Below are 25,748 nucleotides of genomic sequence, written 5' to 3' on the forward strand. Positions count from 1 at the left end.
TGCTTCAGCCAAAAAATAGAACACAAGTCCCCTGCGCTCACAAGCGAATGTCAACACGTTCACATGCGAACACCAATTCTGATCAGCTGTGTGCGATTCTGATCTGATTCGGTTGTTTAATTACCGGCTCAGCTGCTGGGTCCATATTGCTCTCGCATGTAATTAAGACTGCAATTAATTTGGCATGTACAACTCGGCCAAAAAGCTACAGCGTGTGCTCACAGCACGCGAAATTCGGAAAACATTCATCGATTACTTTACGGTCAACCATGAACACAAATTTGTGCGCTCCAGTCCGGTGGTGCCCTTCTGCGATCCCACCGTCGCATTCGTCAATGCAGGCATGAACCAGGTGAATACCAAGCATTATTAATTTGATTAATCTATTGTACGCTAATAAGACGTCCTGCTTTAGTTCAAGTCCATTTTTCTGGGCACAGCTGAAGCACCGTACAAACGTGTCGTGAATTCCCAGAAATGTGTACGAGTCGGTGGCAAGCACAATGACTTATCGGTTGTGGGTCAGGATGGATACCATCACACGTTCTTCGAGATGCTAGGCAACTGGTCTTTTGGTGATTACTTCAAGGTAAATACAATTACATCGGTACGTGGGCAATGCACTTATGAGTTTCTTGCAGCGGGAAGCTTGTGCAATGGCATTGGAGCTGCTGCGCGGCCCATACAACATTGATCCTTCGCGTTTGTATGTCACCTACTTTGCCGGCGATAAACTGCTTGGCATACCAGCCGACATGGAGTGCTTCGAAATTTGGCGGAGTTTGGGGTAAGAGATAATTAGTTACATAATGCATAATGAAATTTAATCACTTTTGCCAAACAGTTTTCCGGCTGCACGCATCTTGCCTTTCGGCTGCAAGGATAACTTTTGGGAAATGGGCACAACCGGTCCGTGTGGACCTTGTACTGAAATACACATAGATCACAGACCTGGTGATGGTCCAGCTAGTATTGAGCAGCGCGCAAAGCTAGTGAATGCGGGTCGTCCAGACCTCACTGAGCTTTGGAATTTGGTGTTTATACAATACAATCGGTTAGTGGCAAAGCCCGTGCAATGAGAAATTTAATATTTAATTGAATACCTGATATGTGTAGCAATGCAGATGGCAGTATAACACAACTGCCCGCTCAGCACGTGGACACGGGCATGGGCTTCGAGCGATTGGCTGCTCTGCTACAGAACAAATCCTCCAATTACGACACGGATCTCTTCACACCGTTATTTGATGCCATACATAGTGTAAGTTTATACCGATTTACTGGATTATTAAGCAAGCTCAAATCTAGCCTTTGTTTCACAATTAGCTCTCCAAGGCACCCGTGTATACCGGCAGCTTTCCCGATGATCAGAACGCCGCGCTACTTGACACGAGCTACAGAATACTTGCCGATCATGCACGCATGGTGACAGCGTGCTTGGCCGATGGCATGTTGCCGGATCAAAAGTTAGTTGGAAGTACTACAGAATTAACTTCTTTCACAACTAATTATTTTCTATGCACAGCCAAAAATTGCGTCGCGTGTTACGAAAGGCACTGAGTATATCGGAGCAGGTATTTGCACATGATAAACTTCTGTCACAGCTGGTACCTATTGTAGTCGAGACGCTTGGCGAGGCTTATCCGGAAATGTCGACCAAACAGCAGGCTGTTATCGAGTTGATTGCCCACGAGCAGGAGGTGTACAAAAATCTGCGTGAGAGTTCATCTAAGGCTTTTGCCGAGGTTCTAACTGAGTTTCCCAAACTGGATGACATTGATCTAATGGAATGCCCTGGTTTCGTTCCCGCCTATCGAGAATTTCAAGTGCAACGCTCAAATTTTCCCAACAATACGATACCCGGTGAATTTCTATACAAGCTGACGGACACCTATGGCCTTACCGAGGAGAGTTTCCTGAAGCTAGCCGAGCTAGAAAACATGAACTGTGATTTGGATCGTTATCGTGCCGAATTGGCGCTGGCCAAACTTAAAACCAAGGAGCCACAGAATAACCGTGGCGACTTCGACCTGGCCCTTCAGCAGCGCATCGCAGATGCACAAGCGCAGCTCACCAAGCGACTGGCATCCACTGACAACAGTTACAAGTATATATACAGCTATGATGAAGAAAACGAAACCTATGCGATCCCGATGCTGAAAAGTTGCGTCCTAGGCATTCTACAAGACGACTCGGAAGTTTCTCGCATTCGCCCAGAAACGTCTCTCAAAACGCTCTCAATTGTCACAGCTGCAAGTAATTTCTACTTCGAATCTGGTGGTCAGCAATCGGATCTTGGAAAGCTGTTAGTGCACAACAAACAGAAGCCAGAAGAGCCTCATCAGTTGGAAGTAGTTGGCGTAAAGCACCTCAATGAGTGTGTGGTGCATGTTTGCCGCCTGACCACACCCAGCGACGACTTCGATCTGGCCGTTGGGGATGAGGTGCAGCTCGAGGTAGATGCCAAGCATCGTCAGTTGAATGCGTGCCACCACACAGGTAGGTATTATATATGAGCAGGGAAAATGATTGTTTAAATTAATGCCCCTTTTAATAGCCACCCATCTCCTGAATGCCGCCATACGATCTCTCTTCAATAAAGTGACATATCAGGTTTCTAGCGCAGTGAGCAGTGAGCAGTGCAAGTTGGAGCTAGGCCTCTTGGGCAAGCGCATAAGCAAAGCCGATGTGCAGCACATTGAGGATCTGATCAAGTGAGTAACGCCCTACTATTATTTCACACTTCTATGCAACTAATCCCCTTTTCGTATAAAGCCGCGCAATCTGCTCAGCCACGCCCGTCCAAGTACATCAGCTCAGCGCAGCCGATGTGCTGCAGCAGAACGATATCACTATGGTGCCCGGTGAAGTTTACCCTGAGCAAGGACTGCGTCTGATTAATGTGCAATGCCCAGAGCTAAATCTGAGCTCCAAGGAACTGTGCTGCGGCACGCATGTGACCAACACGAAGGAGATGTCCTGCTTCTGCATTGTTAATCTCAAGCAAACCAATAGAGCCCGCTATGCCTTTACAGCCGTAGCTGGACAGGCTGCAGAGAATGTAAGCTATCGTAGCATTCTGTCCAACTTCTTGACCTAATATTTCCCTTTCTTGGATAGGTTCTAAAAACAGCAGCACTGCTACGTCATCGTGTGGACGTGCTGGAAAATCAGTTTCAAACAGACAAGCTAACAAATGCCACGGAAACCGAACTGCAGACCATACGCCAAAACATGCTGCACTCGGACATAAAGCTGCCCTACGCTTTTAAGATGGACACGCTCGATCGCATCAATCAAATGCTACGTAGACTTAAGGAGACATCGCGCACAACCCTTAAGTAGGTGTATCAAATTACCATTTCAGACACAAACTAATATCTCGTCTTACAGAGAATTTGTGGAAGTGGAAATGCGAAATGTACTACTCGAAAAGCCGCTTGATACGCATCCCTACATCCTACACTTTATAAGCAGCTCAGCGCTGGTTGAGGAGATTCCCTTGCAACGTGCCACGAAATTATGCACAGATCGTCCCATTCTGGTTGTAAGCATGTGTGATAATATAGTCAAAGCGCGCTGCTGTGTGCCGCAGGTAAATCCACTCATTTTATTCTTATATAACATATTGACTCTTGTCTATCTTATCAGAACTGCATTAGCAAGCAATTTAATGCTTCGCTTTGGCTGCAATCGTTTGCGGAAACTTTTAATGGCCAAGTGGCTGCGCCCAAGGGTCAAAATCCCGAAGTCGTCTGCAACATGAAAGGACGCAAAGTTAACACACAGTTCGAGGAGCAATTGGAGCAGGCGATGCGCAATGCTCAACTCTATGCCAAACGTTATTTGGAGTTTTAATTTGCCCCAGAGTAAACGCAAGCTATAAGTTTGCTATTGTTAAATGGGAATATATTGCAGACTATTAGATGTACATAAAGAGAAAAACTTAATCGCTGTCACTGATTACCACCAAATCCTCTTCCGAGTGCTTCAAAGATGACTCCATCAACTGCTCGAAAGCATCGGCACCTTCAACACTTTGATTAAAGAAGTAACTGACATTTGCTGCTGGCTTGACAGACGGCAGTTGTTTGGACTCGTTCGCAGTGGACAGGCGATGCTGCTGTTTGAAACGCTCCACGGGTGTCTTGACCAGGTGTGGCACTTTCTTTAGATCGCCCTTGACTAACAGATCAAAACTGTCGTCTAACGAGTAGCGCTTGGCCAATGGCATATTCTCAGTCCTCATGGAGATATCGCGGCGCTTTTGAACTAGCAAATCTACATCATCGATCAGTAAGCTTTGCTGGTGTGACACATCATGCTTGTCCAAGCTGAGTTGTGCTAAACGAAGGCTTAAATCGTCCGCCAACGGTTCATAGTGGAGCTGGTATCCGTCGTGCTTGGTCACAGCAGGCACTGCTTGCGGATTGGAAACAATGCCATTGATAATGTCGGACATATCAAACTCGGCGTCGCTCTCCAAATCAGAGGGCAAGTGCTTGTTAAGAGGCGTGGAGCATTGGTTCGCCAGCTGACGAGAGGACTTAATAGGTGTATTCTCCTTCTGCTTAAGGAAGTGCTGCATTGTTTTTTGTCCATGCGTTGGTGGATTAGTAGGCACCTTCTTTTTACCGCGCTTAGGTTTTGTGATAATCCCTGCTGTTGTCGCTGCCAAATCCGACAGATTCTCAAGTGCACTGAGCGGCGCATCTGAATTTACTTTCTTCTTGCGCGTTGCTGTCTTTTTGGGTGGCTTCTCCTTGGATTTGATGAAGGCTGCTACCATATCTGGATAGGCAGCCTGTAACATGTCCAATGGCTCAACAGTGTAGTAAAGTTCCTCCACGCCCTTTGGATGATCCAGTTTGAATTCTTCAATTTGATCATATGGTATGAGTCCCTTGAAGCAGCCACGAGTGTCTTCCCAACGCAACTCCAGGCTGGCAATTCCCTTCACTGTACGTTTCTTGATAATCTCCTGTGGCTGGACTAGGGCAAGGGCTTCGTTTGGCTGCTGCACTTGCCAGCGGGTGAGCAACGGAAAAAACTTTTGAAAGCAGTAGATTTCTGGCCACTGCAAAAGATGTCCAATCTGTTTGATGAATTTCACGATATTAGGCTGCCTCCAGTCCAGCACCAAATTGGGAAGTTTTGCAGGCTGAGTAAGGAACTCTGATATGATCTCTTCATTAGGAAAATCTACATCCAGCAGAGCCTTTTTGCGCAATGTCAGTTCCGCCTTGATAGACAGCCGTTGTTCTCTAAAGAGAATATAATATTAGGTATAGGGACACAACTAACCAGCTTACTTACTTCCATAGGCTTTCATCACAGCCGCGATGTGTGCGACAGACGCCGCAACCGCTCTTTGTATGGCTTTGTGTGCGTCCAATGTGACCGCAGTTGCTACAAATGGATTTGTCATCCACGCGCAACTCCAGCGCGTTGTATTTATCCGTCTCGGCCCGCCAATTGCGTAATCTGTATAGGAAACTTTTGTTAAAGTGATATGGAAAGTGGAAAATGATTTACCTATCCAATATATCTGATTCCTTGTACTTGTTAAACAACTTAAGTACGCCATCCTTTCCTATGCCGCCTATGCCATCCGGGCAATAATCGCAGCCACAGAGCAACGCCATAACAATAACTTTATTTTGTCCGAAATCCATATGATTACAAATCTCTTGCATATCATAAATATCTACTGCACCACCAGCTGCAGCTTGAGCGCCCTGAGTTGACACGGAAAAGTTTCGGTAGACACGCACGGCACCATACGCAAAACAGTCGGAGTCCTGGCTAATGACACCATCCACTAACTTAGATAAATATAGATGATTAATTTAACCACGTATGGTAAGCAACCGAACTCACTCCGTGCTTATTAAGAAATGCACAATAGGCTTCAGCCTCTCCCGGTCCTTGAACGCATTGTATGCCCATAGACAGCAGTAGATTCTCGCACTGTTTGAGCACATGATTGAAACGAGTGCGTCCTTTATCGCTTTTGGCTACCGCTTGTGAGGGCCCCACTGCATCCTTGTCCTTATCTTTATCCTTGGGTCGCGCACCACGAAATTGCAGCTCATTGCGCTTAGCAATTACCTGACTCTTAAGCTTGGGCGCGGCTCCTTCCAATACAAACACTGGCGTTACCTGTTCCCAAATGAGGTAACACGTACGAAAGAAGAGATTTCTGTGGAGGACATGTGGTAAATAATAAAATATGATAAATAATAATAATTCTTTAATTATTCATTATTCGAGAACTTACTTTAAATGATGCCGCGGATGCACAAAATAATCGACAACATTAAGACTTTCGCAAACCCATCCAGCCAAATCTATGGCAACCTTCTTGCCTCGTAGTTCGCATATGGGTTTGCGATCTGCATAAGGTGTTAAAATGCTCCATAATTCCTTCACGCCCATTAATTTATGAAATACAAAATGAGCGCCTTAATTTTAAAAGAAACCAACAGCATGACTGACATTCACAGTAAACGTAAACAGCTGACTGGCAAATATCTGACATTCACACTCACACATACTCAGACTCGCATTGTTTTGACATTTGCACATGTCCATTTGACTGTCAGTCTCAACTTCTTCTTTGTGTTCGACATTTGACGTGTCAGAGAAAATCAAAAGTTAACTCGTTTTCAATTCGCATGTTTTGTTTTGCATATAAGGCAACTAAATTAAAACGCACGCCGCTGCAATACAGTTAACGTATCACGTAATACGCCAAGATGGTTTTAGCAGATTTAGGACGAAAAATAACGACGGCGCTGCATTCACTCAGCAAAGCCACCGTCATCAATGAGGAAGCCCTAAGTGCTATGCTGAAAGAGATATGCGCTGCGCTGCTAGAGGCCGATGTAAACATACGGCAGGTGAAGCAACTGCGCGAGAATGTACGAGCAGTCATCGACTTTGATGAAATGGCCGGAGGATTGAACAAACGCCGCATGATACAGTCCGCCGTGTTCAAGGAGCTCATCAAACTGGTGGATCCGGGTGTCAAGCCATATCAGCCAGTAAAAGGCAAGGCCAATGTGATCATGTTTGTGGGCCTGCAGGGCTCCGGCAAAACAACCACATGTACTAAGCTAGCCTATCACTACCAGAAACGTAATTGGAAGTCGTGCCTCGTGTGCGCGGATACATTCCGTGCGGGTGCCTACGATCAGATCAAGCAGAATGCGACCAAGGCGCGCATTCCATTCTATGGCAGCTACACAGAAATCGATCCTGTGGTCATAGCACAAGAAGGAGTGGACATGTTCAAGCGCGAAGGATTCGAAATGATTATTGTGGACACATCGGGCAGACATAAGCAGGAAGAGTCGCTGTTCGAGGAAATGTTGGCGGTGGCAAATGCGGTCAACCCGGACAATATCATTTTCGTCATGGATGCCACGATTGGACAGGCTTGCGAAGCTCAAGCAAAGGCCTTCAAAGAGAAAGTGGATATTGGTTCCGTGATTATCACAAAGTTAGACGGCCATGCTAAGGGTGGTGGTGCTCTCTCTGCTGTGGCTGCCACTCAGTCACCCATTATATTCATCGGCACTGGCGAGCACATTGACGACTTGGAGCCGTTCAAAACGAAACCTTTTGTGAGCAAACTTCTAGGCATGGGTGACATTGAGGGACTGATAGACAAGGTAACTATGATACAGCACTCTCCCCTATCAATTAACTAAGTACTTCATGTATTGAACAGGTGAATGAACTGAAACTAGACGGCAACGAAGAGTTGCTGGAGAAGATCAAGCATGGCCATTTCACCATACGCGACATGTACGAACAGTTCCAAAATATCCTGAAAATGGGACCTTTCTCACAGATTATGAACATGATACCCGGATTCTCGCAAGACTTCATGACCAAGGGTGGCGAGCAGGAGTCGATGGCGCGTATCAAGCGCATGATGACAATGATGGACAGTATGTCCGACAGTGAACTGGACAACCGTGACGGGGCTAAACTCTTCAGCAAGCAACCTACACGTTGCACCCGTGTGGCCCATGGCGCAGGAGTCATTGAGCGAGAGGTCAAGGAGCTGATAGCCCACTACACGAAATTTGCGGCAGTCGTTAAGAAAATGGGTGGCGTTAAGGGCCTCTTCAAACAAGGCGACATGACTAAAAATGTGAATCCCACGCAAATGGCCAAGCTTAATCAGCAGATGGCCAAGATGATTGATCCCCGCATGCTACAGCAAATGGGCGGCGTTGGTGGCCTTCAAAATATGATGCGACAGCTGCAACAGGGCGCAGCGGGTGGCCTAGGCGGACTGGGGAACCTGATGGGAGGCTTTGGTGGCAAGTGAGACAAAGCGGGAAGGGCCATCATATGTGTAAAGATTTTTGTATGATTTTGTTTTAAATAGTTCGGTTCTTAGCATTAATTTGTTAACGGTTTACAAGCGCGACAATTATCATCGTTTCCATGGCAACATCTTGTTTAACCAAATTCAATTACAATTATATGTGGCAATAGCGGTAAACAGTGAATGAAATCGATGTAAAACAGTTAACACCTACAGTTAGCGGTCTTCATTTTTTGTACGATTTAATCTGCGCTCTGCGCTTGCATGATCTTAAGCTAGGTTTTATTGTTTAAAAATGGCTTACGAACAATTAAAATTGCATGCATAAGAGTCTGTACGAAATGAAATTAATAAAAACTAAATAGAAATCCAGATAAATTCGGGCAACATTAAGTGCATAAAATACATTTTTTATTCCGTTGTTTTTCTTCAAAAGGCAGTAGCGCCATCTATGGGTCGTGAACATCGCTAATCAAAGCTGGCAGATGCCATGACCAGTTATTTATGGGTAAAGTTAACGCGGCTGGCTTTAAACATCTAAAAATAAAAAATTTAAATACAAATGAAAATATTGGTTGAAAATATTATTACCTATAGCTTACCACAAAATTCAAATAAATTGATGAATAGCTAAGTAACACAACCACCCGCCTGTCCCGCTACGCTCGCACTGACGTCACACGATGGCAATGACTTCTCTAACACTGCCGTCGGTCTCGTCGTCACACACAACTACTACAAAAAACAACAAATGACCAGGCGAACAGAAACGCTCAGCAGCGGCCACAACAAAAGCGAGAGACCCAAACGAAATAACGGTAAGCAAGTAAACAACAAAGCATACACGCGTGCGTGCGACTGTGTGTGTGTGCGCGCTGTAGTTATTGTTGTTTGCATTGCTTTGTCACAGCCAGAGAGAGTGAATGCAAGAGGTGCTCTCACACACTCACACAGGCACACGCATGCCGGTCTCGATGTTGGCGCTTGTTCCGGTGTTCATGCCGGTCAGTGTTGCCAGCTGTTAAGCTCTGAATATAGGAAAGATGCTGGAATAGCAAAAAAAATGGACAAAAATATAAGAAAATAAACAAACTAATATAATAATATAAAATATAATAAATATAATAAATAATAATATATATAAAAAAAAAAAAAATTAAACAATTTAATAAAAAATTTTGCCAAATTTCTGCAATGTATTTCTTCCAAGTATTTTCTCCAAATCTTTATTGCTTGGCTAAACGATCACACAGAATTAAATTCACTGCACTGAACGACTGACCCCACCAGGCTTGGGTGACTGAAGAATTTCTGCAGTTGCTGCCCTTTATATAGGGTAACCTTGATTCAGACAGTTAGTTGCGCTCAAATGTTGGGCCCGACCAATGGGAACACTCTCTGCTGCTGCAAGTATTCGTACTTCGTTTTACTCTCTGCTGCTCGTACTTCGTTTTACTCAAATATAAATACTAAATGAATACTTCTGCATACATACAAACAACTGTAATGATCTTCTGTTATATTGAGTAATTTTTCGTCTCTTGCGTTTGTTAGCAGACAGACAAAGAGAAGGACTGCGAGATAGACAGAGAGGCAATCAATAGGCTAGACCACTCTCAAATAGGCTAGATCTGGCCTGAAATTGGCTAAACTGGCAACACTGATGACGGCTCACAGCAGCCAGTTTGCGTTTGTATCAACAGAATAAGTAAAAATACAAACTTGCATACCTACAGACTAGGCATGTGTGTATACATACATATATACAAACAAATGAGTGTGTGTGTGTGTGTGGGTGTGTATGGATGACTAGCTGTTGTGCGCTGGCTTTAGAGAGTAGTGGGAGCTTTGCTGGCGGCTCTTGCAGCATCCCTTGCGCATTGTGCGTGTGGTGGCATGTGGCTTGTGGCACACACACACATGCACATACACTGACTTACATGTTACAGTCAACCCTGTCTCTCATTACAATAACAATGAAAATGTGATTGCTGTCATAAAAACGTCTATTAAGCTGTCGAGTTTTGACACTCATAAAACCATCAAACAAGTCAAACGAACAGGTTCGCAGCAAAACTTGTAGGCTGAATTGCTGTCAACATTTTTCGGTTCATCCTTACGGCTTTGCGCGCATACAAACACACACACACACACAAACGTATACATAAACATGTATATAAATGTGTGTGCGTATGTACGGATGGGCCGTAGGCTTTTCATATTTTGTGGCCCCCCACTGTTGCGTATTTTAGGGGAAGTTCCGGCCAACGCAGATATTACGGGTCCAGTCTGAAAGGCTTGGAGCTGTGTATAAACTTGTTGCCTGCGGCCATTTGCCCACACTTTGCAGACCTCAATTGCTAAGGGTGTCTGAACAGCAACCCCGAAATCATGATATTGATCCATCAACAAGCTGGAGAAGCCCATTCCATTCCATTCCAGCACATAGCCCCGCTTTAAAGTAAAAACATCAGTCGCATTTGTTTTCTTACAGAAAATCAATTTGTTTTTTATTGATTCAGAAAAAGTTCAGTTTCTTTTTTTTTTGTTTTTTTTTTTACTTTTTTTTTTTGGATGACAGCATTTGCTCTTTAGTGTTTTTAAAGAGACATTTTTACTTTGTATGTTCTTCATGTTTTTGTTTTTAATCTTTTGCTATTTTCTGTTTAATGCTTTTCTGCACCTGCATGCTGCACCTGCGCTCAATGTTTCCTCGTTCTTTCATTTTTTTTCTTTACTTACAATTAGATTTAATTTTTTTCTTTTTTCTTTTTCAACTAGTCTTACTTTTCTTAAGCGAAATAAGCACAAAAGCTGCAAAATGTTTTGCTTAAACTAATTTTTTTTTTTTAATTTTTCATTTAATATATTTTTTTGTGTTTTCTTTTTTTGTCATTTAAACTTTATCTCCTTAGCTCCAATTTATTTTTGTTTTAATGTATGATTTTTTGCATTAAAGTTTTTAGCGCACAAAAAGTACGCATTATAAATTTGAAAGTTTTAGCAAAGTTGTTTGCATCGTTTGCTTATCGTCTCTATCTTTGTCTTTATTTTTTTTGTCTGCTTTTTCTAGTGTTTAAATACAATTCTTTTCCATATGCATGTAAAAAATGCTTTCAAGCGTCACATTGATGCAAAAAATAATACCTTAAAAAATACACAGAGATTCGAAAGGGGTTATAATTTTTTTTTTTTTTTCGTTTCTTCTATATATACTTTTTTGTGGAGAGTTACAAAGAGAGGAGATATAGTTAGCTTCACGTTTTATCGTTTTACAAGAGAAATGAATAAAGTTCTTTAAAAGACTTTGATTTAAAACTTAAAAATAGCAACAAGCGAAATTTACATTTTACTTTGCACCCGTCTGAGCGCTGATCATTTCTTTATCTTAACTTCTTTTTGTTTTGTTTTGTTTATTTTCTTCTTTTTTAGTTTCTCTATCATTTTTTCATCTAAGTTTAATTAGCTGCTTCTCTGCGCGAGCCTTTTTTGTTTTGTTTTAATGTTTACTTTAAAGTTTTACTTAGAACTACATTTTTACGCTTTTGTCGTCGTGTTTGCTTTTTAAATTTAATGAGCTTGTTTCTTGACCTTTCACTACGATGATGTTGTTGTTGTTTTAACCATTATTTGCCTGCATTTTATTAGATCTCTCCCTCTTGATTCTCTTTTTATATGCATTTGTTTAATGTGTTTCTCTCTTTTCTCATTTCATTGTTTTTTGTTTCTTTTTTTTTTTTTTTTGTTTTGTTTTTTGGTTTTCTCAAAAAAGTTTCAAAAAAATATATATATTCATCATTTCCTTAAATTGGCTTAATTAAAAAATGTTTTTTTCTTCTTTATCTTCTCCTTCTCATATTTATTCTTTTCTATTTTCCATTTCACTTTGCCGCCGACTTAGCTAAGACTAAGTTGTTCTTGTTGCCCTCTGTTTAAAACACAATTCAATTCATTTATAATTGTTACTGGAAACTAGTTTGGAGTTAGTTCAATTAAGCTTATTCTCCTTAACATATATATAGCAAACATTTAACTATAAACAAAGTCCAGGGAGTAGGGTATATAACAAAATATATTTATGTGTGAAAAACAATGAAGCAAATGATGTCAAACATAAAACTTAAATGAAAAACAGTTAAATTTTTGTTTTTATTTATTTATTTTTATTTTATTTTATTTTTTTTTTTTTTGGTTTTTAAGTTTTTTATTCAAAGTTTTTTTGTTGCTGTTTAGATTTCAATTTTAAGCACTAGACATTTCGCTTTAAAAATTACTTTCAACACATTCTTCAAGTTCAAATTCAAATTCAATTTTCAATTTAATTTTTTCACTTTCACTCAAGTTGTGAGAGCAACAGGCAAATTTATAAATGATTTCTTCTTCTTCTCTTTCGTGTTGTTTTACGACAAATAATAAATTAACTACTTAAAATTAGTTAAAAAACTAAAGTAAAACGCATTAAATTAAAACAAAATACAGACGCAAAACAAACAAGTTTTTTTTTCATTAAGTTTGGTTTTTTTGTCAGAAATATAATAGAAAATTGTAATTAAAAAAAATATATGTGTATTTATAATAAACTTCTCTCTGCTGCTTGCCAATTAGACGATCGCTCTGTGAATCGATTCTATATGCAAAATTAAAACTAATCCGAACGTGACGATCCTTCGCTTTCCTCTCTAACTACACAAAAACTACAAATTTCTATTCCTCTCTTCTCTTTTCATTCGTCATCGTTCACGTCCTCTTCTTCTTCGTGCTAATCAACTAATTACTACCAATTAAAAATCATATTTCCTACATCAGCTACACTTCACTTCTGCTGCTGTCTCCTCGTTTTTTCTTTCCTTTTCTTCGTCTTCTTCTACTTCTTCTTGTTATCCTTAATCAACGCAACGCTCTTGCCAAATCTATACTTAGCTCAGCTAAACTTAAACTCTAGTGCTTTGATCTTAGTTACTAAGTTGTTGTTGCTGTTGTCTCTCCTACTAGTTCTACTCCTACTCCTACTCCTACTCTTAATCCTTAGCCACAATCGTCCTCCTTTATGTTTACTTCTTTCTTTTATAATCATCTACAACATGTGTTTTATGCTTTTGCGGGGAACTTTGTAGTCAGCCCCGTTAACTTGGCTTAAAAAGTACGGTTTTCTAAACTCTTGCAGCTAAGATTCTTCTCTCTTTACTTTCGTCTACTTCCATCCTTCCTGTTCTCACAATCTTCTATTCGTTTATAAATAACCTAAATTTTAATGTTTTTTTTATCTGCCTAAAAACAGCGCAAAAATGTTTGCAAAATTAAGAAAATTTTAAAAATAAATATTATAGAATCGAACGAAATAAAAAATTGCACTTTGTGTAGGAATACAGAAACTAATAGTAGGGGCTGTCGAAGGGCGGATGTGTGTGTGTTTGGGGGGTGTATGTTTGAGAGAAGACAAATGTGAGACATATGAAAAACTTAAATCCAAAACTCTTGACATTTTTCTTGTATTTGTGATTCTTGTTTACCCAGTTGCTGTTGGTTGGATTTCCCTATTTGCAGTGGCGTCTTGTTTTTTTTTTTTCATTTATTAAAATATTCAAAAAATTGCTTAGTTTGTGTTTTTGCCTTTGCTCTTGGAATGTCTATGCAAAATATTTCATTGCCCCATTTGCTTTCTTCTTTCCGTTGATCTTTACATTGCTTTACTTTGACGCTTGCCACTATAGTGTGTCAGTGTGTGTGTTTGTCTGTCTGTGTGATGTTTGTAGATCCTGCATTTTCATTTGAATTCAATTTGTTTTCTTTTATTGTTTCATTTTCCATTTTGGTATTCAGTCTAAAGCAAATTACATATTGTACAAATTAAATAGAAAGAGAGAGTATATAAATCATATCTATGATAGTTGTTGTTGTTGCTTTTTCTTTTTATATGATAGGAAAACATGCACTGCACTTTTTGTTTTGGTTTAGGCTTAGGAAGACTTTTGGCGTTGTGTTTTCATTTTGTATTTATATATATATATAATTATATATAGATTGTTAGCATATAGGCAATCCATATAATGCCAAATCATATATGTAACATAGTTAACATACATACATATGAAAAATCAAAGACTTTGCTCAGGAATGTTTGTGTGTAATGTGTATATGTGTGTGCGTGAACAATGAAAAGTTAAATCCCTGCTGGAAACTTGCTGAATCTCAAACATTCTCTCTGCCTCTCTTTCAAGATTCTGACTAACTCCCTCCATGCAAATGCCTCTCTCTGAGATTCTCAAAGCTAGTCCAACTCGTTATTTATATATTTCATAAACTAAGAATTCATTCAGTTAAATCACAAATACAATGTGTATGTAAGTGTGGGCTGTATAAGTGTGAGTGTACGTGTTTTTGTCAGAAAAAAAAAAAATAAAAAAAAATACGCTAGGCTTCAATTTCAAACACTGTGCTGCCTGTCTGTCTATTGTGATCTTTCGATCTAACGATCTATCAACCCATCGACAATTTTTATGTTGATTCTTTTTTTAAGAGTTACACTTAGACTCTAAAGAAATAATCGCTGCTGCATTATCTTTTTTTTTCTATTTTTTCTTCTTATTGCTACTTTACTAAACATAGTTTTTTTTTGTTTTTTTAAACTCTTTTTTAACATTAAGTTGCTTTGTTTTTTTGCTTTCATTTCTGCTACTGCTGTCTGCCTTCAACATCTCTATGCTCTCGCCTGTTGTTCCGCCTGCATTCCATTTCATTTATAAGAAAAAAAAAAACAGATCGCTTCCTTTTCCACTGACAAATTCACTACGTTTTCCACGTGTCACAATGAAACTAAACTACATTGCTACATTTTCATATCCGTTTCTCCATTCGCCTTAAGTGTTTTGTTTATCTTGTTTTTCTTCTTGTTGTATATGCCTCATTTTTTGCCTTGCACTCTTCACTTTCCATTCCTATGCCAACATCCTAAACGTAATCTTCTTTACTCTTTGCTCTGCAGACAACAAAAAATACGCTATGCTATCTTCCATCTTCTGCTTCGTCTTGTTCTTCTTAATTCAAGTATATATCTTAGTTGTAGTTGCTAGAAAAAAACACACACAGTTAAACGTAAAAAACTGTAGACAGCTACAAAAAATTCATTAAATCGACTGATGAGCACAAAAATATGCTAAAAACTAGTACAAGATTTCTTATTATTTCTTTATCTTCATTTTGTTGTTATTATTATCATGTTGTTTTTCTTATTCACCTCCATGAATCATTCATCGTCATTCATCATCTTTTATCTTTCATTTGTTAGACTCTAAAAACTACTAAATTTGCTGCTTACTGCATTTTTGCTAGTACTTAAATCTAGTTCTTTTTTTTTTTTAAATTTTAGATTTATTTATTATTTTTCAACTTTCTGCTTCAATTTTTTGTTTTTTTGCAGTTATTCAAATTAACAAAATGTGTGAAACGTTTGCAATTAACATAAATGAGAATGTTTTTCCCATTTTCTTTTCTCTTTACAAAACGAAAAACAATTTCTACTCGCGCAAGCGAGAGAGAGAGAGAGTGGGAGAAAGAGAGAGACAGGGTAAAATTGCCGCTCTCTTAGCTTTGTGCTTCAAACACTTTAGACTCTTAAAAACTGCATTTAAAATCGAATCAAAGACAAATTAAAATAGCAAAATAAAAAAATCTTGGGAAAACCAAAATTTTCTTTTCTCTCATTTGTTAATTTCTCTTCAATTTCAGTTTCATAAACGACAATAAAAAATAAATGTATTCGCTTTTACTTGACTCAATAGTTTTGGTTTTTTTTTTTTTATGTTTTGTTGTCAAGCTTTTATTATTCATTTCATTTCCATTTTCATGTTCATTTTTTTTCTTGTTTTGTTTTTCGTTTAACATACATTGCACACATTTTTGGGTTCTTCGGTTTTCATTTACTTTGCTTTATTTCGTCACAAAGTTGTTTGCTTTTGTGGTTTCTCTGTATTTTAACATTTTTACATGCGATTCTTTTCCCTTTTGCTTTTCCTTATATAGACTTAACTAGAGTTTTGCGTTTTCTTTAAATTGTTTCATTTTTCCTTCTGTTGCTTGCAAATTGATGTTGCTTCAAATGTTTGGTTTATTTTTTATTTTTTATTTTTTATTTCATTTTTAATTTTCTCTCTTCGAGAAAATGTTGCCCCGTTCTGGTAAGTTTCTCCTGCTCTCTCTCTCTCTCTCTCCCTCAATGAAAATTGCGGCCCCTTTCCACTACTACTACTTGCCCGTTTTCTTGTTGCTGTTGTTTAAGCATACTATTTAGTGTATAACTAATTTCTATTATTTAAGTTTAGTCTTTGCTTTTCTTCACTTTTTACGCTCTCTTTTCCGCTCGCCTGCTTAACTCAATTGTGTATGTATTTTTCTTTCCTTTGTTGTTGCTGCTGCTTTTACTGCTCTTCATTTATCTTTTATACATAACTCTCTTAATTATCTTTCTCTATCTCTTCTTTATTTTTTTTTTTTTTTAACATTATGTTTTGTTTTTCTTAGGGAACAGCATTTTCGACTGTTATCAAACTGCTTCCTCCATTCCGACGTGGCATCCTGTTATTCTCATACTCCTCTTCTCCTGTTGTTCTTGTTGATGTTGTAGATGTTGTTGTTTTATTGTTGTTATTCCAGCGCTTAAAGCTCCCAACGCTAACCCTCGATTGCGTCCATTACTTAGTACTCAAATTGGGTACTAAAATATTATATCTGAAATGATGGAAACCAATTAGTAAAACTGAATAACATAAATCTTAGGATTTGTTGTAGCTGGGAAAATCCACAAGGAACCAGGTCATATATATATAGGAAAAAGTTTCCTTTACATCCTTTTATATATATATAAGTTGGTTCATTGAGATTTTTTGGTTTATGTATGATATTTACCTAGTATGTATTACCAGTGTTTAGGCTGCTTAGTAACTATACTAAGTATGCCAGTAATTGTTGTAGTTGTAGTTGTAGTTGTAGTTATGAGATGGCAGGAATCGATTTGAAAATAAAAGAATTGCGTTTAGTAATGAGAGAGAGTTAAAACATTTCTAAAGTCAGGAACAAGAACAGATTTTGTAGGCAAACAGGCAAGCAACAACAAGCAGCACACAAAACGAATGAAAAGAAAGAAAAGGCGTGTATAAAAGGAAGAAGATGATAGTAAGGGAAGTAGGAAATCACCAATGATCGTGGAATTATGGGAGGCGAGTCAAAGTGAGAGTGAAAGTGAGCCAGGTGTAAGATTCGTGAGATGGTTAAACTTTAAGCACACAGCACATGCAAAACAGTGTTGGCAAACGTAAGCAAGCTACAGCGCTCAAAGTGGGTGGCACACACACAGTGAGAGCCCGCTATAAAGTCCAATGCAAAACAACAAAGCACAACTAAAGCAGATGAATGAAGAACAGCTCAGACAAAGAGATACAGAGAGAGAGAGAGAGAGAGAGAGTGGGAGACGGACTGGATTAGTCGCGGCTCAAGAAAGTAACAGACGGAAGAGATGTTCAAATAGAGACAGTGATGAATAGAGAGTAACAGAGAAACAGAGAGAGAGAGAGAGACAGAGAGACATCACTCACCTCGCGAAGACCTATTTGGGAGCGGCTTGATGTGGATACTGTGTGTATGCCTCGTCGGGTGATGCAGCTGTGCTAGCCTGTTCGGAATCTGTCATTGGCATTGTTGGTAAAATAGTTGGTGGTGGTGCATAATATGGATAAGTTGGACTAATATACTGTAACGATGGAGAAAAATTCTATAAAGGAACCGAAAAGAGAACGGAAAAAACAATGGAATAAAAGAACAGATATAGAATACAAATTATATATCAAACATCATTCGAATTTAATTGCAACGAAACTCTCTCACACCCACACACATACACACTGACGCAGAGAGACACACATTCACACATATTTATCAACAATGTTTTCAACTGAGCTACTCAATCGTCATATATGATAATACTCAAACATATATGCATATATGTATATATTCTTTGATAATTCTATGGTTAAAAGATATAAGACTCAGGTAAACTTGATGGCAAGCAAATTCGATAAGGTATTGAAGCAATGAAGAAAAGTAGACAGATATTAGAATCGATATCTTTCCCTTTTTGAAATTCTGAAAACCATATAGTTTGAATTATAATATATAACATGGCAACCAATAACTGACAGTGAATACCCCTAAGGCAACCATCAACATGGTATATCGATTATTCGATTGCTCTTTAACTCTGACAACCATATATGCAATATGTGTTTGAGTATTCTCTGAGTAGGTCTTATAAGATTGTAGTTGCTGTTCATTTGCTGACGCTCGTTGAGCACTTACAGAGTTTCCAATCTGGAGAGTGGCCAACTGCGGCATCATTGTTCCATATGGCACAGCCGTGTCGCCACTGACCATCATCGAAATGCCGCGTGCGGGCACCTGGTTGACCTCCTGCGGTTTGTACGAGGTGACGCCCAACTGGGGAGCGGCAGCCATTTGCATGTACTGCAGGGCAGAGGAGGAATACTGATAAATGTTGGGCATGTGTTGCAAGGTTGGTAGAATGCGCGCGTCACTCACCTGATCATCTACCTGAGTGATCGGCTGTGTCATCATATAGCCGGGTATCCATTGCGAGCCAGCGACCGGATAGCCACCCACCTGCGGTGCCCCGAAACGCGAATAGGGTACACCAATTGGTGTGCCCACATTGACGCTGACGCCGTTCTGTTGCATAGTCGGGTCATAGGCAACGGGTATGCCCTCGGCGGAGACATCGCGCCACGCGCGCGCATTCGGATCGGGCGTCTTGAAGAGATTCTTCTTTTTGGGACCGCCATCGGCGAATTTCACCAATAGGGGATCTTTGGCACCCGTTATTGTGTTACCGTTAAACATCTGTATAATTTGTTCGCACTTCTCGCGGCTCTCCATGCGTGCAAAGCCAACACCTGCAAAGGCAAAGACCAATAAGAAGAGATTATATTGAATCCAATTGGAATGTCAACTACACTTACCCTTTGAGTTCATCTGCTGATCACGCAATATTCTAGTGGAAACGACTTGACCGAATTTCGCTAGCATTGCCTCCAGATCGGTCTCTTTGAAGTGTGGTGGCAAATTTGCTATATACAAATTTGTGGGATCCTGTTCCTGTTGCTGTGTAGTTGTTGTACGCATAGGATAGCAGCGTGTTGTGTTGTTTGGTGTTGTTTGTGATGGTGTTGTTGTTGTTTTTATTGGAGGATCAATCGTATCAGTTTAGTTGGTTTTTTGTTTCGTTGTGTTTGAAAGTTTGCACACAATATATTTGAACATACACAAACAAAAGCAGTTTTAACAAAAGCGTATGTTGTATGTGTGTGAGCGAGAGTGTGTGTGTGTGTGTTTAATTAATGTGTGTTTGTGTTTGTTTGAATGAGCGACAAAGACGACGCGTTTTCAAAGAGAGAGAGACAGAGAGGAGGAAAGAAAATTTAAACGTAGAAATTTTGTCATTAGTAAAAATTTTAGTACATTTAGTTTTTTTTCTTTTTGCAAAATTCTGTTATTGGTAACTGGCTTTGTGTCTGTGAGTGTGTCTGTTGAGTGCGTGTTGGTGTGTGTGTGTCTGTTAAGTGTGCCTGACTTAATGTTGTATGTTGTCTGTGTGTGTGTGTGGGTCTGTAATGCCAAGACCTAATAGATTGCTTAATTAAATAAATACCTAGAGAAACACATAACGAATTCAAAGAGAATTCGCTAATAGACCTAGATCGGAACTATATACAAATTGCATGGGTACAGTTAGATGTTGGATGTATGTATGTATGCACGTGTATGTATGTACTGTATGTAAGATGACTGTATGTATGTAGAGTCGCCTTGTTATGCACTTAATTAAGTTAAATACCTGATCTCTTATATGTCTTAAAGTTTTCTTTTTTTTTTTTTTTGTTTACTTAGAATTTAGTTGTTCTTTGTTGTTTTCATTGATTTATATTTTATATAATATATATATATAGATAGATAGATATCTTAGTTAGTTTTTGGCCGGCGCAGGTTTGTAGCATTTTGCGTACTCAAACAACAAACTTGGTAGGTTGATTATATGGCTGGCTATAACTTCAAATATACGATTACAGTTTATACAGTTTTTTTGAGAGATACATGTTATGTTGATTATATATTTCGATCTATATATAGAGAGAGAAGATTAAATGGTTCATCAATTCTAAATATATTTCTAGCTAATTTAGTTACTTTACGTTACGTTACGTTACGTTAGACTTTAATGCGTTACGTAGAAAATAAAGAGAAACGTTTTAATGAGCTCCTTAATGTCAGCTATCAATAATGTTTCTATAACTATATATATAGTAATTATATATATTCGATTATAGAGTTTTATTTCTTGATTTGTTTACAAGTTTACATATTTACTGATTTCTTCATTTCTATCTAATCAATTTGTAATATGTATCTAAAATACTTTTAATGATTGTCGCTATACAAATCGAAGAGCTATATGGGTTTATAGTTTTTTTCTGATTAGGAATTCTCTATACTGGACCACGTCAGGTTTAATACTTTATTATCGAGTTGTAGTTAACTACTTAAATCAAAAATATTAAATAAAATACTAAATATAACTAGAATGTACTTTAAATATCTCTAAGTTTCTTAGCTAAATATACGAAGATAACTGTTCGGGAAAGATGATCTCTGTTCAACCATGAAAATAGTTTTTCCGATCCTCATACAAGTTCATGGACATAAGAACTTGATCCTTAGCTAAATTATACTCATATTATTATTCTCCTGAACAGTTTTCTTACAGTTCTTATATCATATAAAATTATATTAATATATATATTCGAATGACCAATTAACTAAATGAAAGGTATATAAAGTATGAATATACATATGTTCTAGGAGAACATCTGATACTATATATCATATAGTCTAGCAGAAATAAGAGCATATGCACGTGTATATCATTTCGTAAATATATAGATGAGTGATATGGTTTATGATATGGCGGAGGTACTTCAAACTCGGAACAGTTCAGAGCTCTTTCATAATTCTTTGTATTTCTCTAATCTGCTAGACTATATCAACTGCGGCAAGCCGAAGTTAATTCAATTACTACCTGCTGCTATGATAATACCTTTTATGAGCTAGCTCTTTATACATGATAGCTAGACGATATATGTGCTACTTCTTATAGAGTTCTAAAACTAATTCGTATACCTGGCGAATATTGGAAATGTGGAAATCAACTGTGGAAAATCAAGAATCGCTTTTAATGCAATTAATTAACCAACAAATCCGCTAAATGTTTTTTTCTCTCGATTATAATTTTTAATTGTTGAAATAAATACGTATTTCTATTTCTGCTAAAGGAGGATTAAAAACGCGAATTAAAACAATTATTATAATAAATACCAAAGAGAGGGAGGGCGAGAGGCGAAAGGGGTACAAACAAATAAATTAATGAATGCATTTGCCTTCAATTAATATGTAATGTACACTAAAATTGAAAGGCATTTTCAATGCATATTTAATATTTGGCATTTTGGCAGCTAAACTCGCTGAACGCTGATGAGAAAATATATATTTTAGCTACGATTATATTTCATGATAATAAATGCAAATAATTTCTTGTGTAGTCTCTGCCGTAGTTAGATAAATGGCCGAATTTTCAATTATGAATGTTAATAAAAACATGTTTAAGCTACGCTAAATATGATTTATATATGGATTACTAAATTGGATTTTAAATATGTATTACTAGAATAATATTTGTGTTTGGATGTGGGAATCAAGTATATTGGGGGAATATATAGTACGATATACAAGTATGTTTTAATATAGAAATATATAGTTTAACAACACTACAAACTAGGGTTTCGGCTAAGGTTTTGGAGGGGGTTTTAGGTGGGGGCTCAGATTGTGTTGAAACTAAAAACTTAAATCATAATAAGCTAAATTGAGATTCAACAGCAACAACAACCGAAATTGCTGGCAATTTATTTAGCCCACGCAAATGCTGCGTGGGAGTCGCACAAAAAGTTGCGACCGACTTTGTGGCTGAACTGAAATTGCAAATGCGAAACGAAATGAAATAAAAAGGGATACGAGAAAGGAGAACACAGAGAGAGACAGAGAAAGAGAGAGAGCACCCCGAAATGAATTTTGCAGCTCTGATGAAATACCTCAGTTGACCTTTAAGGGCTGTGCGTGGGTTTCCTTGAAATGCAATGCAAATTCCGGGTGGGGCGGGCAAGGAAACTTTAAAATCAAATTTAAAGTCGAATCTCATTTGGCATTTCACATATTCTGATGCAAATGGGAGCCCCTAAGCTCCAACTGCAGATTAAAGAGGAAATGGTACTTTAAAAGTATTCCAATTGAAATATAAAGTAGAGCTGCATAAGCAGCTAAGGAAAGCTGCTTTGCTTCGTTACTTAAAAAGTAATATACAACGATAATCAAAAATAATAATAATAATACCGTACACTTATAAAATAAAATATAAAATTATACTTAAAAACAAAAGCTATTTGAGGCAGCTGTGTAAACGAATTGTAATGTTGGGAGGTAACGTTGGGCACTTGTCAAATGTGGATTTCAGTACAAGGTTAGACACGGATTACGGATTAAGGGGGGTTTCGGTGTGGGCTGGGTCGGGGTACAGGAGGATAGTTTGCGGTGTGAGGGGTGAGTATTACTTGCATGCAAACAAACGTACAATGGCCGGCCTATGAAGCACCCAGATACCCACTTTGGCCATCTGAGCTTGCACGCCCTTCGCCTGCAGTCCCTTGACGGCCCCCTCAGCGTAGGCCGGCTGCTCGAAGTCGACGAAGCCGTAACCTGTAAGAAACATATTTTGTTTTTGTTTTGTTTTCGTTTTTCGTTGTTGTTATTTTTTTGCGTTTTGTGTATTTTGTTTTACAGGGGGCGGAGGTGGAATTTTTTTAATTGCATGTTGAAAGACATATATATAAATATATATATAATTTGTATAAGTAGAATAAGAGTATTTAAATTGCGTTTTATTTATTTTTTTTATTATTATTTTTAATTTTAAAGTTCACACAGTTTTAAAAAAGATGAAAAGGAACAAAATTGGATTCAAGATTTAATTATTTCCGCACGTGCAAAATAAGTTTCAAAGTGATGAAAAACAAACAAAACAAAAACAAAATATATCATTTGAAAAAATGAGAGGGAGAGAGAGAAAGAGAAAGAAAAAAAAAGAAAGTGAGAATGGTAAAAATAAATTAATAATTTCTCATATTTTAGCTGTAACATATAAAGAGAGCAACAAACGGCAATTGTTAAACAAATAATTAAAGAAAAATATATATATAAATTTTATATACATATATACAGGTATTGATTTATATCTGTATATATGTATATCAAATAAATAAAGTTACTGAGTAATGTAAGCCTTTCATATACACACACACACGCACATAATTATTTGTACAGCTCGTTGCTTGCTGGCAAACGTTATATATATATTTATAGGAGCGGATATTATCAATATATAAATATCATTAGCATTAGTAATATAGAGTATATATATATATATATATAGAGGGCATATCGGGGAGGCTTAGTAGGGGTGCAGTAGTAGATAGGTGAATGCATGAATGATTCGATTGCAAAACGAGATATATACGAAATTATAAAATCATAATTTCACTTAATCAAATGAAAGCCGAAGAAGAGAAAAATCGACAATTTTATCTGCCAATTGATTAATTTTTAGTTGAATAATAAATACATCAAAATACCAGACACAATTAATGAGAACGAGCAAAAACATGTAAAGGAAAAACTATATACGTAAGTTGAAGTAAAAAAAAAAAAAAAAAACAAACACAAACAGTACCAAATATTAAATATGCCTAGTACTCAAAGGAATTGAGAGAGTGAGTGATAGAGAAAGAACAAAAGTTCTCCTTTAAGAAAAAAGATAGATATATCTAGATCTAGTATTTGTTTGTTAACCTTTTGACCTTTTGAGTACTGCGCATATTTATAAACTAATACAAAATACGAACAAAGAGAAAAGAGAAAAGAAAATCCTTGAAAGAAATCATCGATTATTATTTTGTATACTTTCTTTTTCTCTTTTTTTTTTTTATTACATAACACATACTAATAATACATATACAAAAAACACACATAAATAAAATAATGATGAGAATGGTGAAGAAAAAAATACCTTTACATTTGTTTGTTGTTTTATCTAAAATAGCCTTGGTTGATATTATTGTTCCGTATCTGTAAGGGAGAGAAAAAAGAGGGGAAACGGGCGGACCCGGTGAATTAGTCAACGAAATGGACATATGTATATACGCTATAAATATGTAAAGTAGACGTACAACTAATTACAAGACTCTTGCATGTCACGAACTTCTCTCACTCTCACTCTCACTTTCACTCCTTCTCTCTCTCGCTCACTCTCGCTTTCTAAGTTTGACTCATAATATAGTCGACTATATTTAATGTCTGTTTGATTGTCATAAGCTGTGCGTGGTGGCTTGACTGGCTTGACTTTTTCTATTATTTCCTTTCTGCTTCATTGTTGATTTTAACTAAACGACACGCTTCTCTCTGTGCTGGCCCAAAAGGATACCAGCCGAGCACTATAAGGCAATTAAATAGTCATTAAAATGCAATATTAATATCGCGCGCTGAAAAGTAGGCAACGAATTATATTTCGTTGGAAATTGCTCATTTGAGCTTGGACCAGCGGCAAATTAAATCGATATCAGCATAGTTACAGACATCGATAATACAAACACACTCGCATAGTGCTATATGAATAAATGCTGTTATGCACACACACACACACACATATATTTATATATAGTATATATGTATGTAGTTATAATAACATTAAAGCTGCCCAAGCAAATAAGCCGCTTATTTTGATTGCCTCGCAGTCAAGCAGCTGCAAACAGAGTGAAAAAAATAATAGAATAGAATAAAGGGTGGGCTTAGGCCCACCAACAACCGTCCAGCCAGGCTACGCTATAAAAAAAGAGCCAAATTCACCTTCAATTTAATAAGTTGACTTGTAATTATTAGCCCCTCTCTAGCTAAGGCGCAACTCGTGTAAGCCCCCTTCTTGACTCGCTGCCTTGGTTATTCTCTCTTCCTCTCTTCCTCTTCTTCTACATTCTGTAAGCTTGTTTGATATTTTTATTTTCATTAATTTTTATGTGCGTGGCCTTTAATAGTTTCATAAGTATAAATATATACTATTTTTTTTTTTCGTTATTTTGTTGTTGGTCCACATAGAGTGAGCCACATTGCGTATGCGTTATGTATACAACATACCACATCATAATCATTTGCAAGTGGTTCTAGTGGAAGTTCTGCTATTTGTTTT

General features: G+C 37.9%; 4 protein-coding genes across 24 annotated transcripts in view; 2 read left to right on the forward strand and 2 right to left on the reverse strand.

Annotated features, from left to right (window-relative positions):
• Window positions 1-38: 38 nt before the first annotated feature.
• AlaRS-m (alanine--tRNA ligase, mitochondrial) lies at window positions 39-3,950 on the forward strand. The gene is made up of 12 exons (XM_018006539.2): window positions 39-352; window positions 416-589; window positions 642-787; window positions 845-1,054; window positions 1,117-1,261; window positions 1,327-1,466; window positions 1,526-2,499; window positions 2,558-2,714; window positions 2,776-3,061; window positions 3,121-3,341; window positions 3,394-3,595; window positions 3,652-3,950. The coding sequence occupies exons 1-12, from the start codon at window positions 185-187 to the stop codon at window positions 3,856-3,858; spliced, it is 3,030 nt and encodes a 1,009-aa protein (XP_017862028.1). The 5' UTR covers window positions 39-184; the 3' UTR covers window positions 3,859-3,950.
• Window positions 3,853-6,565, reverse strand: Gen (XPG-like endonuclease). The gene is made up of 5 exons (XM_018006541.2): window positions 6,281-6,565; window positions 5,881-6,202; window positions 5,536-5,825; window positions 5,317-5,484; window positions 3,853-5,264 (listed from the first exon to the last, which is right to left on the reverse strand). The coding sequence occupies exons 1-5, from the start codon at window positions 6,436-6,438 to the stop codon at window positions 3,947-3,949; spliced, it is 2,256 nt and encodes a 751-aa protein (XP_017862030.1). The 5' UTR covers window positions 6,439-6,565; the 3' UTR covers window positions 3,853-3,946.
• Window positions 6,566-6,607: 42 nt separating this feature from the next.
• Srp54k (signal recognition particle 54k) lies at window positions 6,608-8,751 on the forward strand. Its single transcript, XM_018006558.2, has 2 exons — window positions 6,608-7,676; window positions 7,736-8,751. The coding sequence occupies exons 1-2, from the start codon at window positions 6,759-6,761 to the stop codon at window positions 8,342-8,344; spliced, it is 1,527 nt and encodes a 508-aa protein (XP_017862047.1). The 5' UTR covers window positions 6,608-6,758; the 3' UTR covers window positions 8,345-8,751.
• Window positions 8,752-16,815: 8,064 nt separating this feature from the next.
• Window positions 16,816-25,748, reverse strand: part of shep (RNA binding motif single stranded interacting protein alan shepard) — a 166,484-nt gene continuing 157,551 nt past the window's right edge. For 5 of the 21 annotated variants that reach the window (XM_089466536.1, XM_089466537.1, XM_089466530.1 and 2 more), the window contains 8 exons: window positions 24,576-24,634; window positions 23,085-23,209; window positions 19,369-19,510; window positions 18,932-19,302; window positions 18,692-18,877; window positions 17,932-18,107; window positions 17,246-17,286; window positions 16,816-17,068 (listed from right to left, as the gene is read on the reverse strand). In XM_089466536.1, coding sequence (XP_089322662.1) covers window positions 17,943-18,107; window positions 18,692-18,877; window positions 18,932-19,302; window positions 19,369-19,510; window positions 23,085-23,209; window positions 24,576-24,634 — 1,048 coding nt within the window. In that variant the 3' untranslated portion in view covers window positions 16,816-17,068; window positions 17,246-17,286; window positions 17,932-17,942. The remainder of the gene's footprint in view (window positions 17,069-17,245; window positions 17,287-17,931; window positions 18,108-18,691; window positions 18,878-18,931; window positions 19,303-19,368; window positions 19,511-23,084; window positions 23,210-24,575; window positions 24,635-25,748) is intronic. The other 16 variants (XM_089466538.1, XM_089466535.1, XM_089466531.1 and 13 more) reach the window with 15 other exon arrangements.

The sequence above is a fragment of the Drosophila arizonae genome, chromosome 4, assembly GCF_054131065.1.
Source record: "Drosophila arizonae isolate 15081-1271.41 chromosome 4, UAZ_ARI_1.0, whole genome shotgun sequence".
Taxonomy (NCBI): Eukaryota; Metazoa; Arthropoda; class Insecta; order Diptera; family Drosophilidae; genus Drosophila; species Drosophila arizonae.

Coding starts and splice junctions, on each gene's coding strand:
- AlaRS-m (XM_018006539.2), top strand. CDS start 185: ATGTACAACTCGGCCAAAAAGCTACAGCGTGTGCTCACAGCACGCGAA. Junction 353..415: donor TCAATGCAGGCATGAACCAG/GTGAATACCAAG, acceptor GTCCTGCTTTAG/TTCAAGTCCATTTTTCTGGG. Junction 788..844: donor GAAATTTGGCGGAGTTTGGG/GTAAGAGATAAT, acceptor TTTGCCAAACAG/TTTTCCGGCTGCACGCATCT.
- Srp54k (XM_018006558.2), top strand. CDS start 6,759: ATGGTTTTAGCAGATTTAGGACGAAAAATAACGACGGCGCTGCATTCA. Junction 7,677..7,735: donor TTGAGGGACTGATAGACAAG/GTAACTATGATA, acceptor TGTATTGAACAG/GTGAATGAACTGAAACTAGA.
- Gen (XM_018006541.2), bottom strand. CDS start 6,438: ATGGGCGTGAAGGAATTATGGAGCATTTTAACACCTTATGCAGATCGC. Junction 5,485..5,535: donor GAATCAGATATATTGGATAG/GTAAATCATTTT, acceptor TTTCCTATACAG/ATTACGCAATTGGCGGGCCG. Junction 5,265..5,316: donor TGTGATGAAAGCCTATGGAA/GTAAGTAAGCTG, acceptor TATTCTCTTTAG/AGAACAACGGCTGTCTATCA.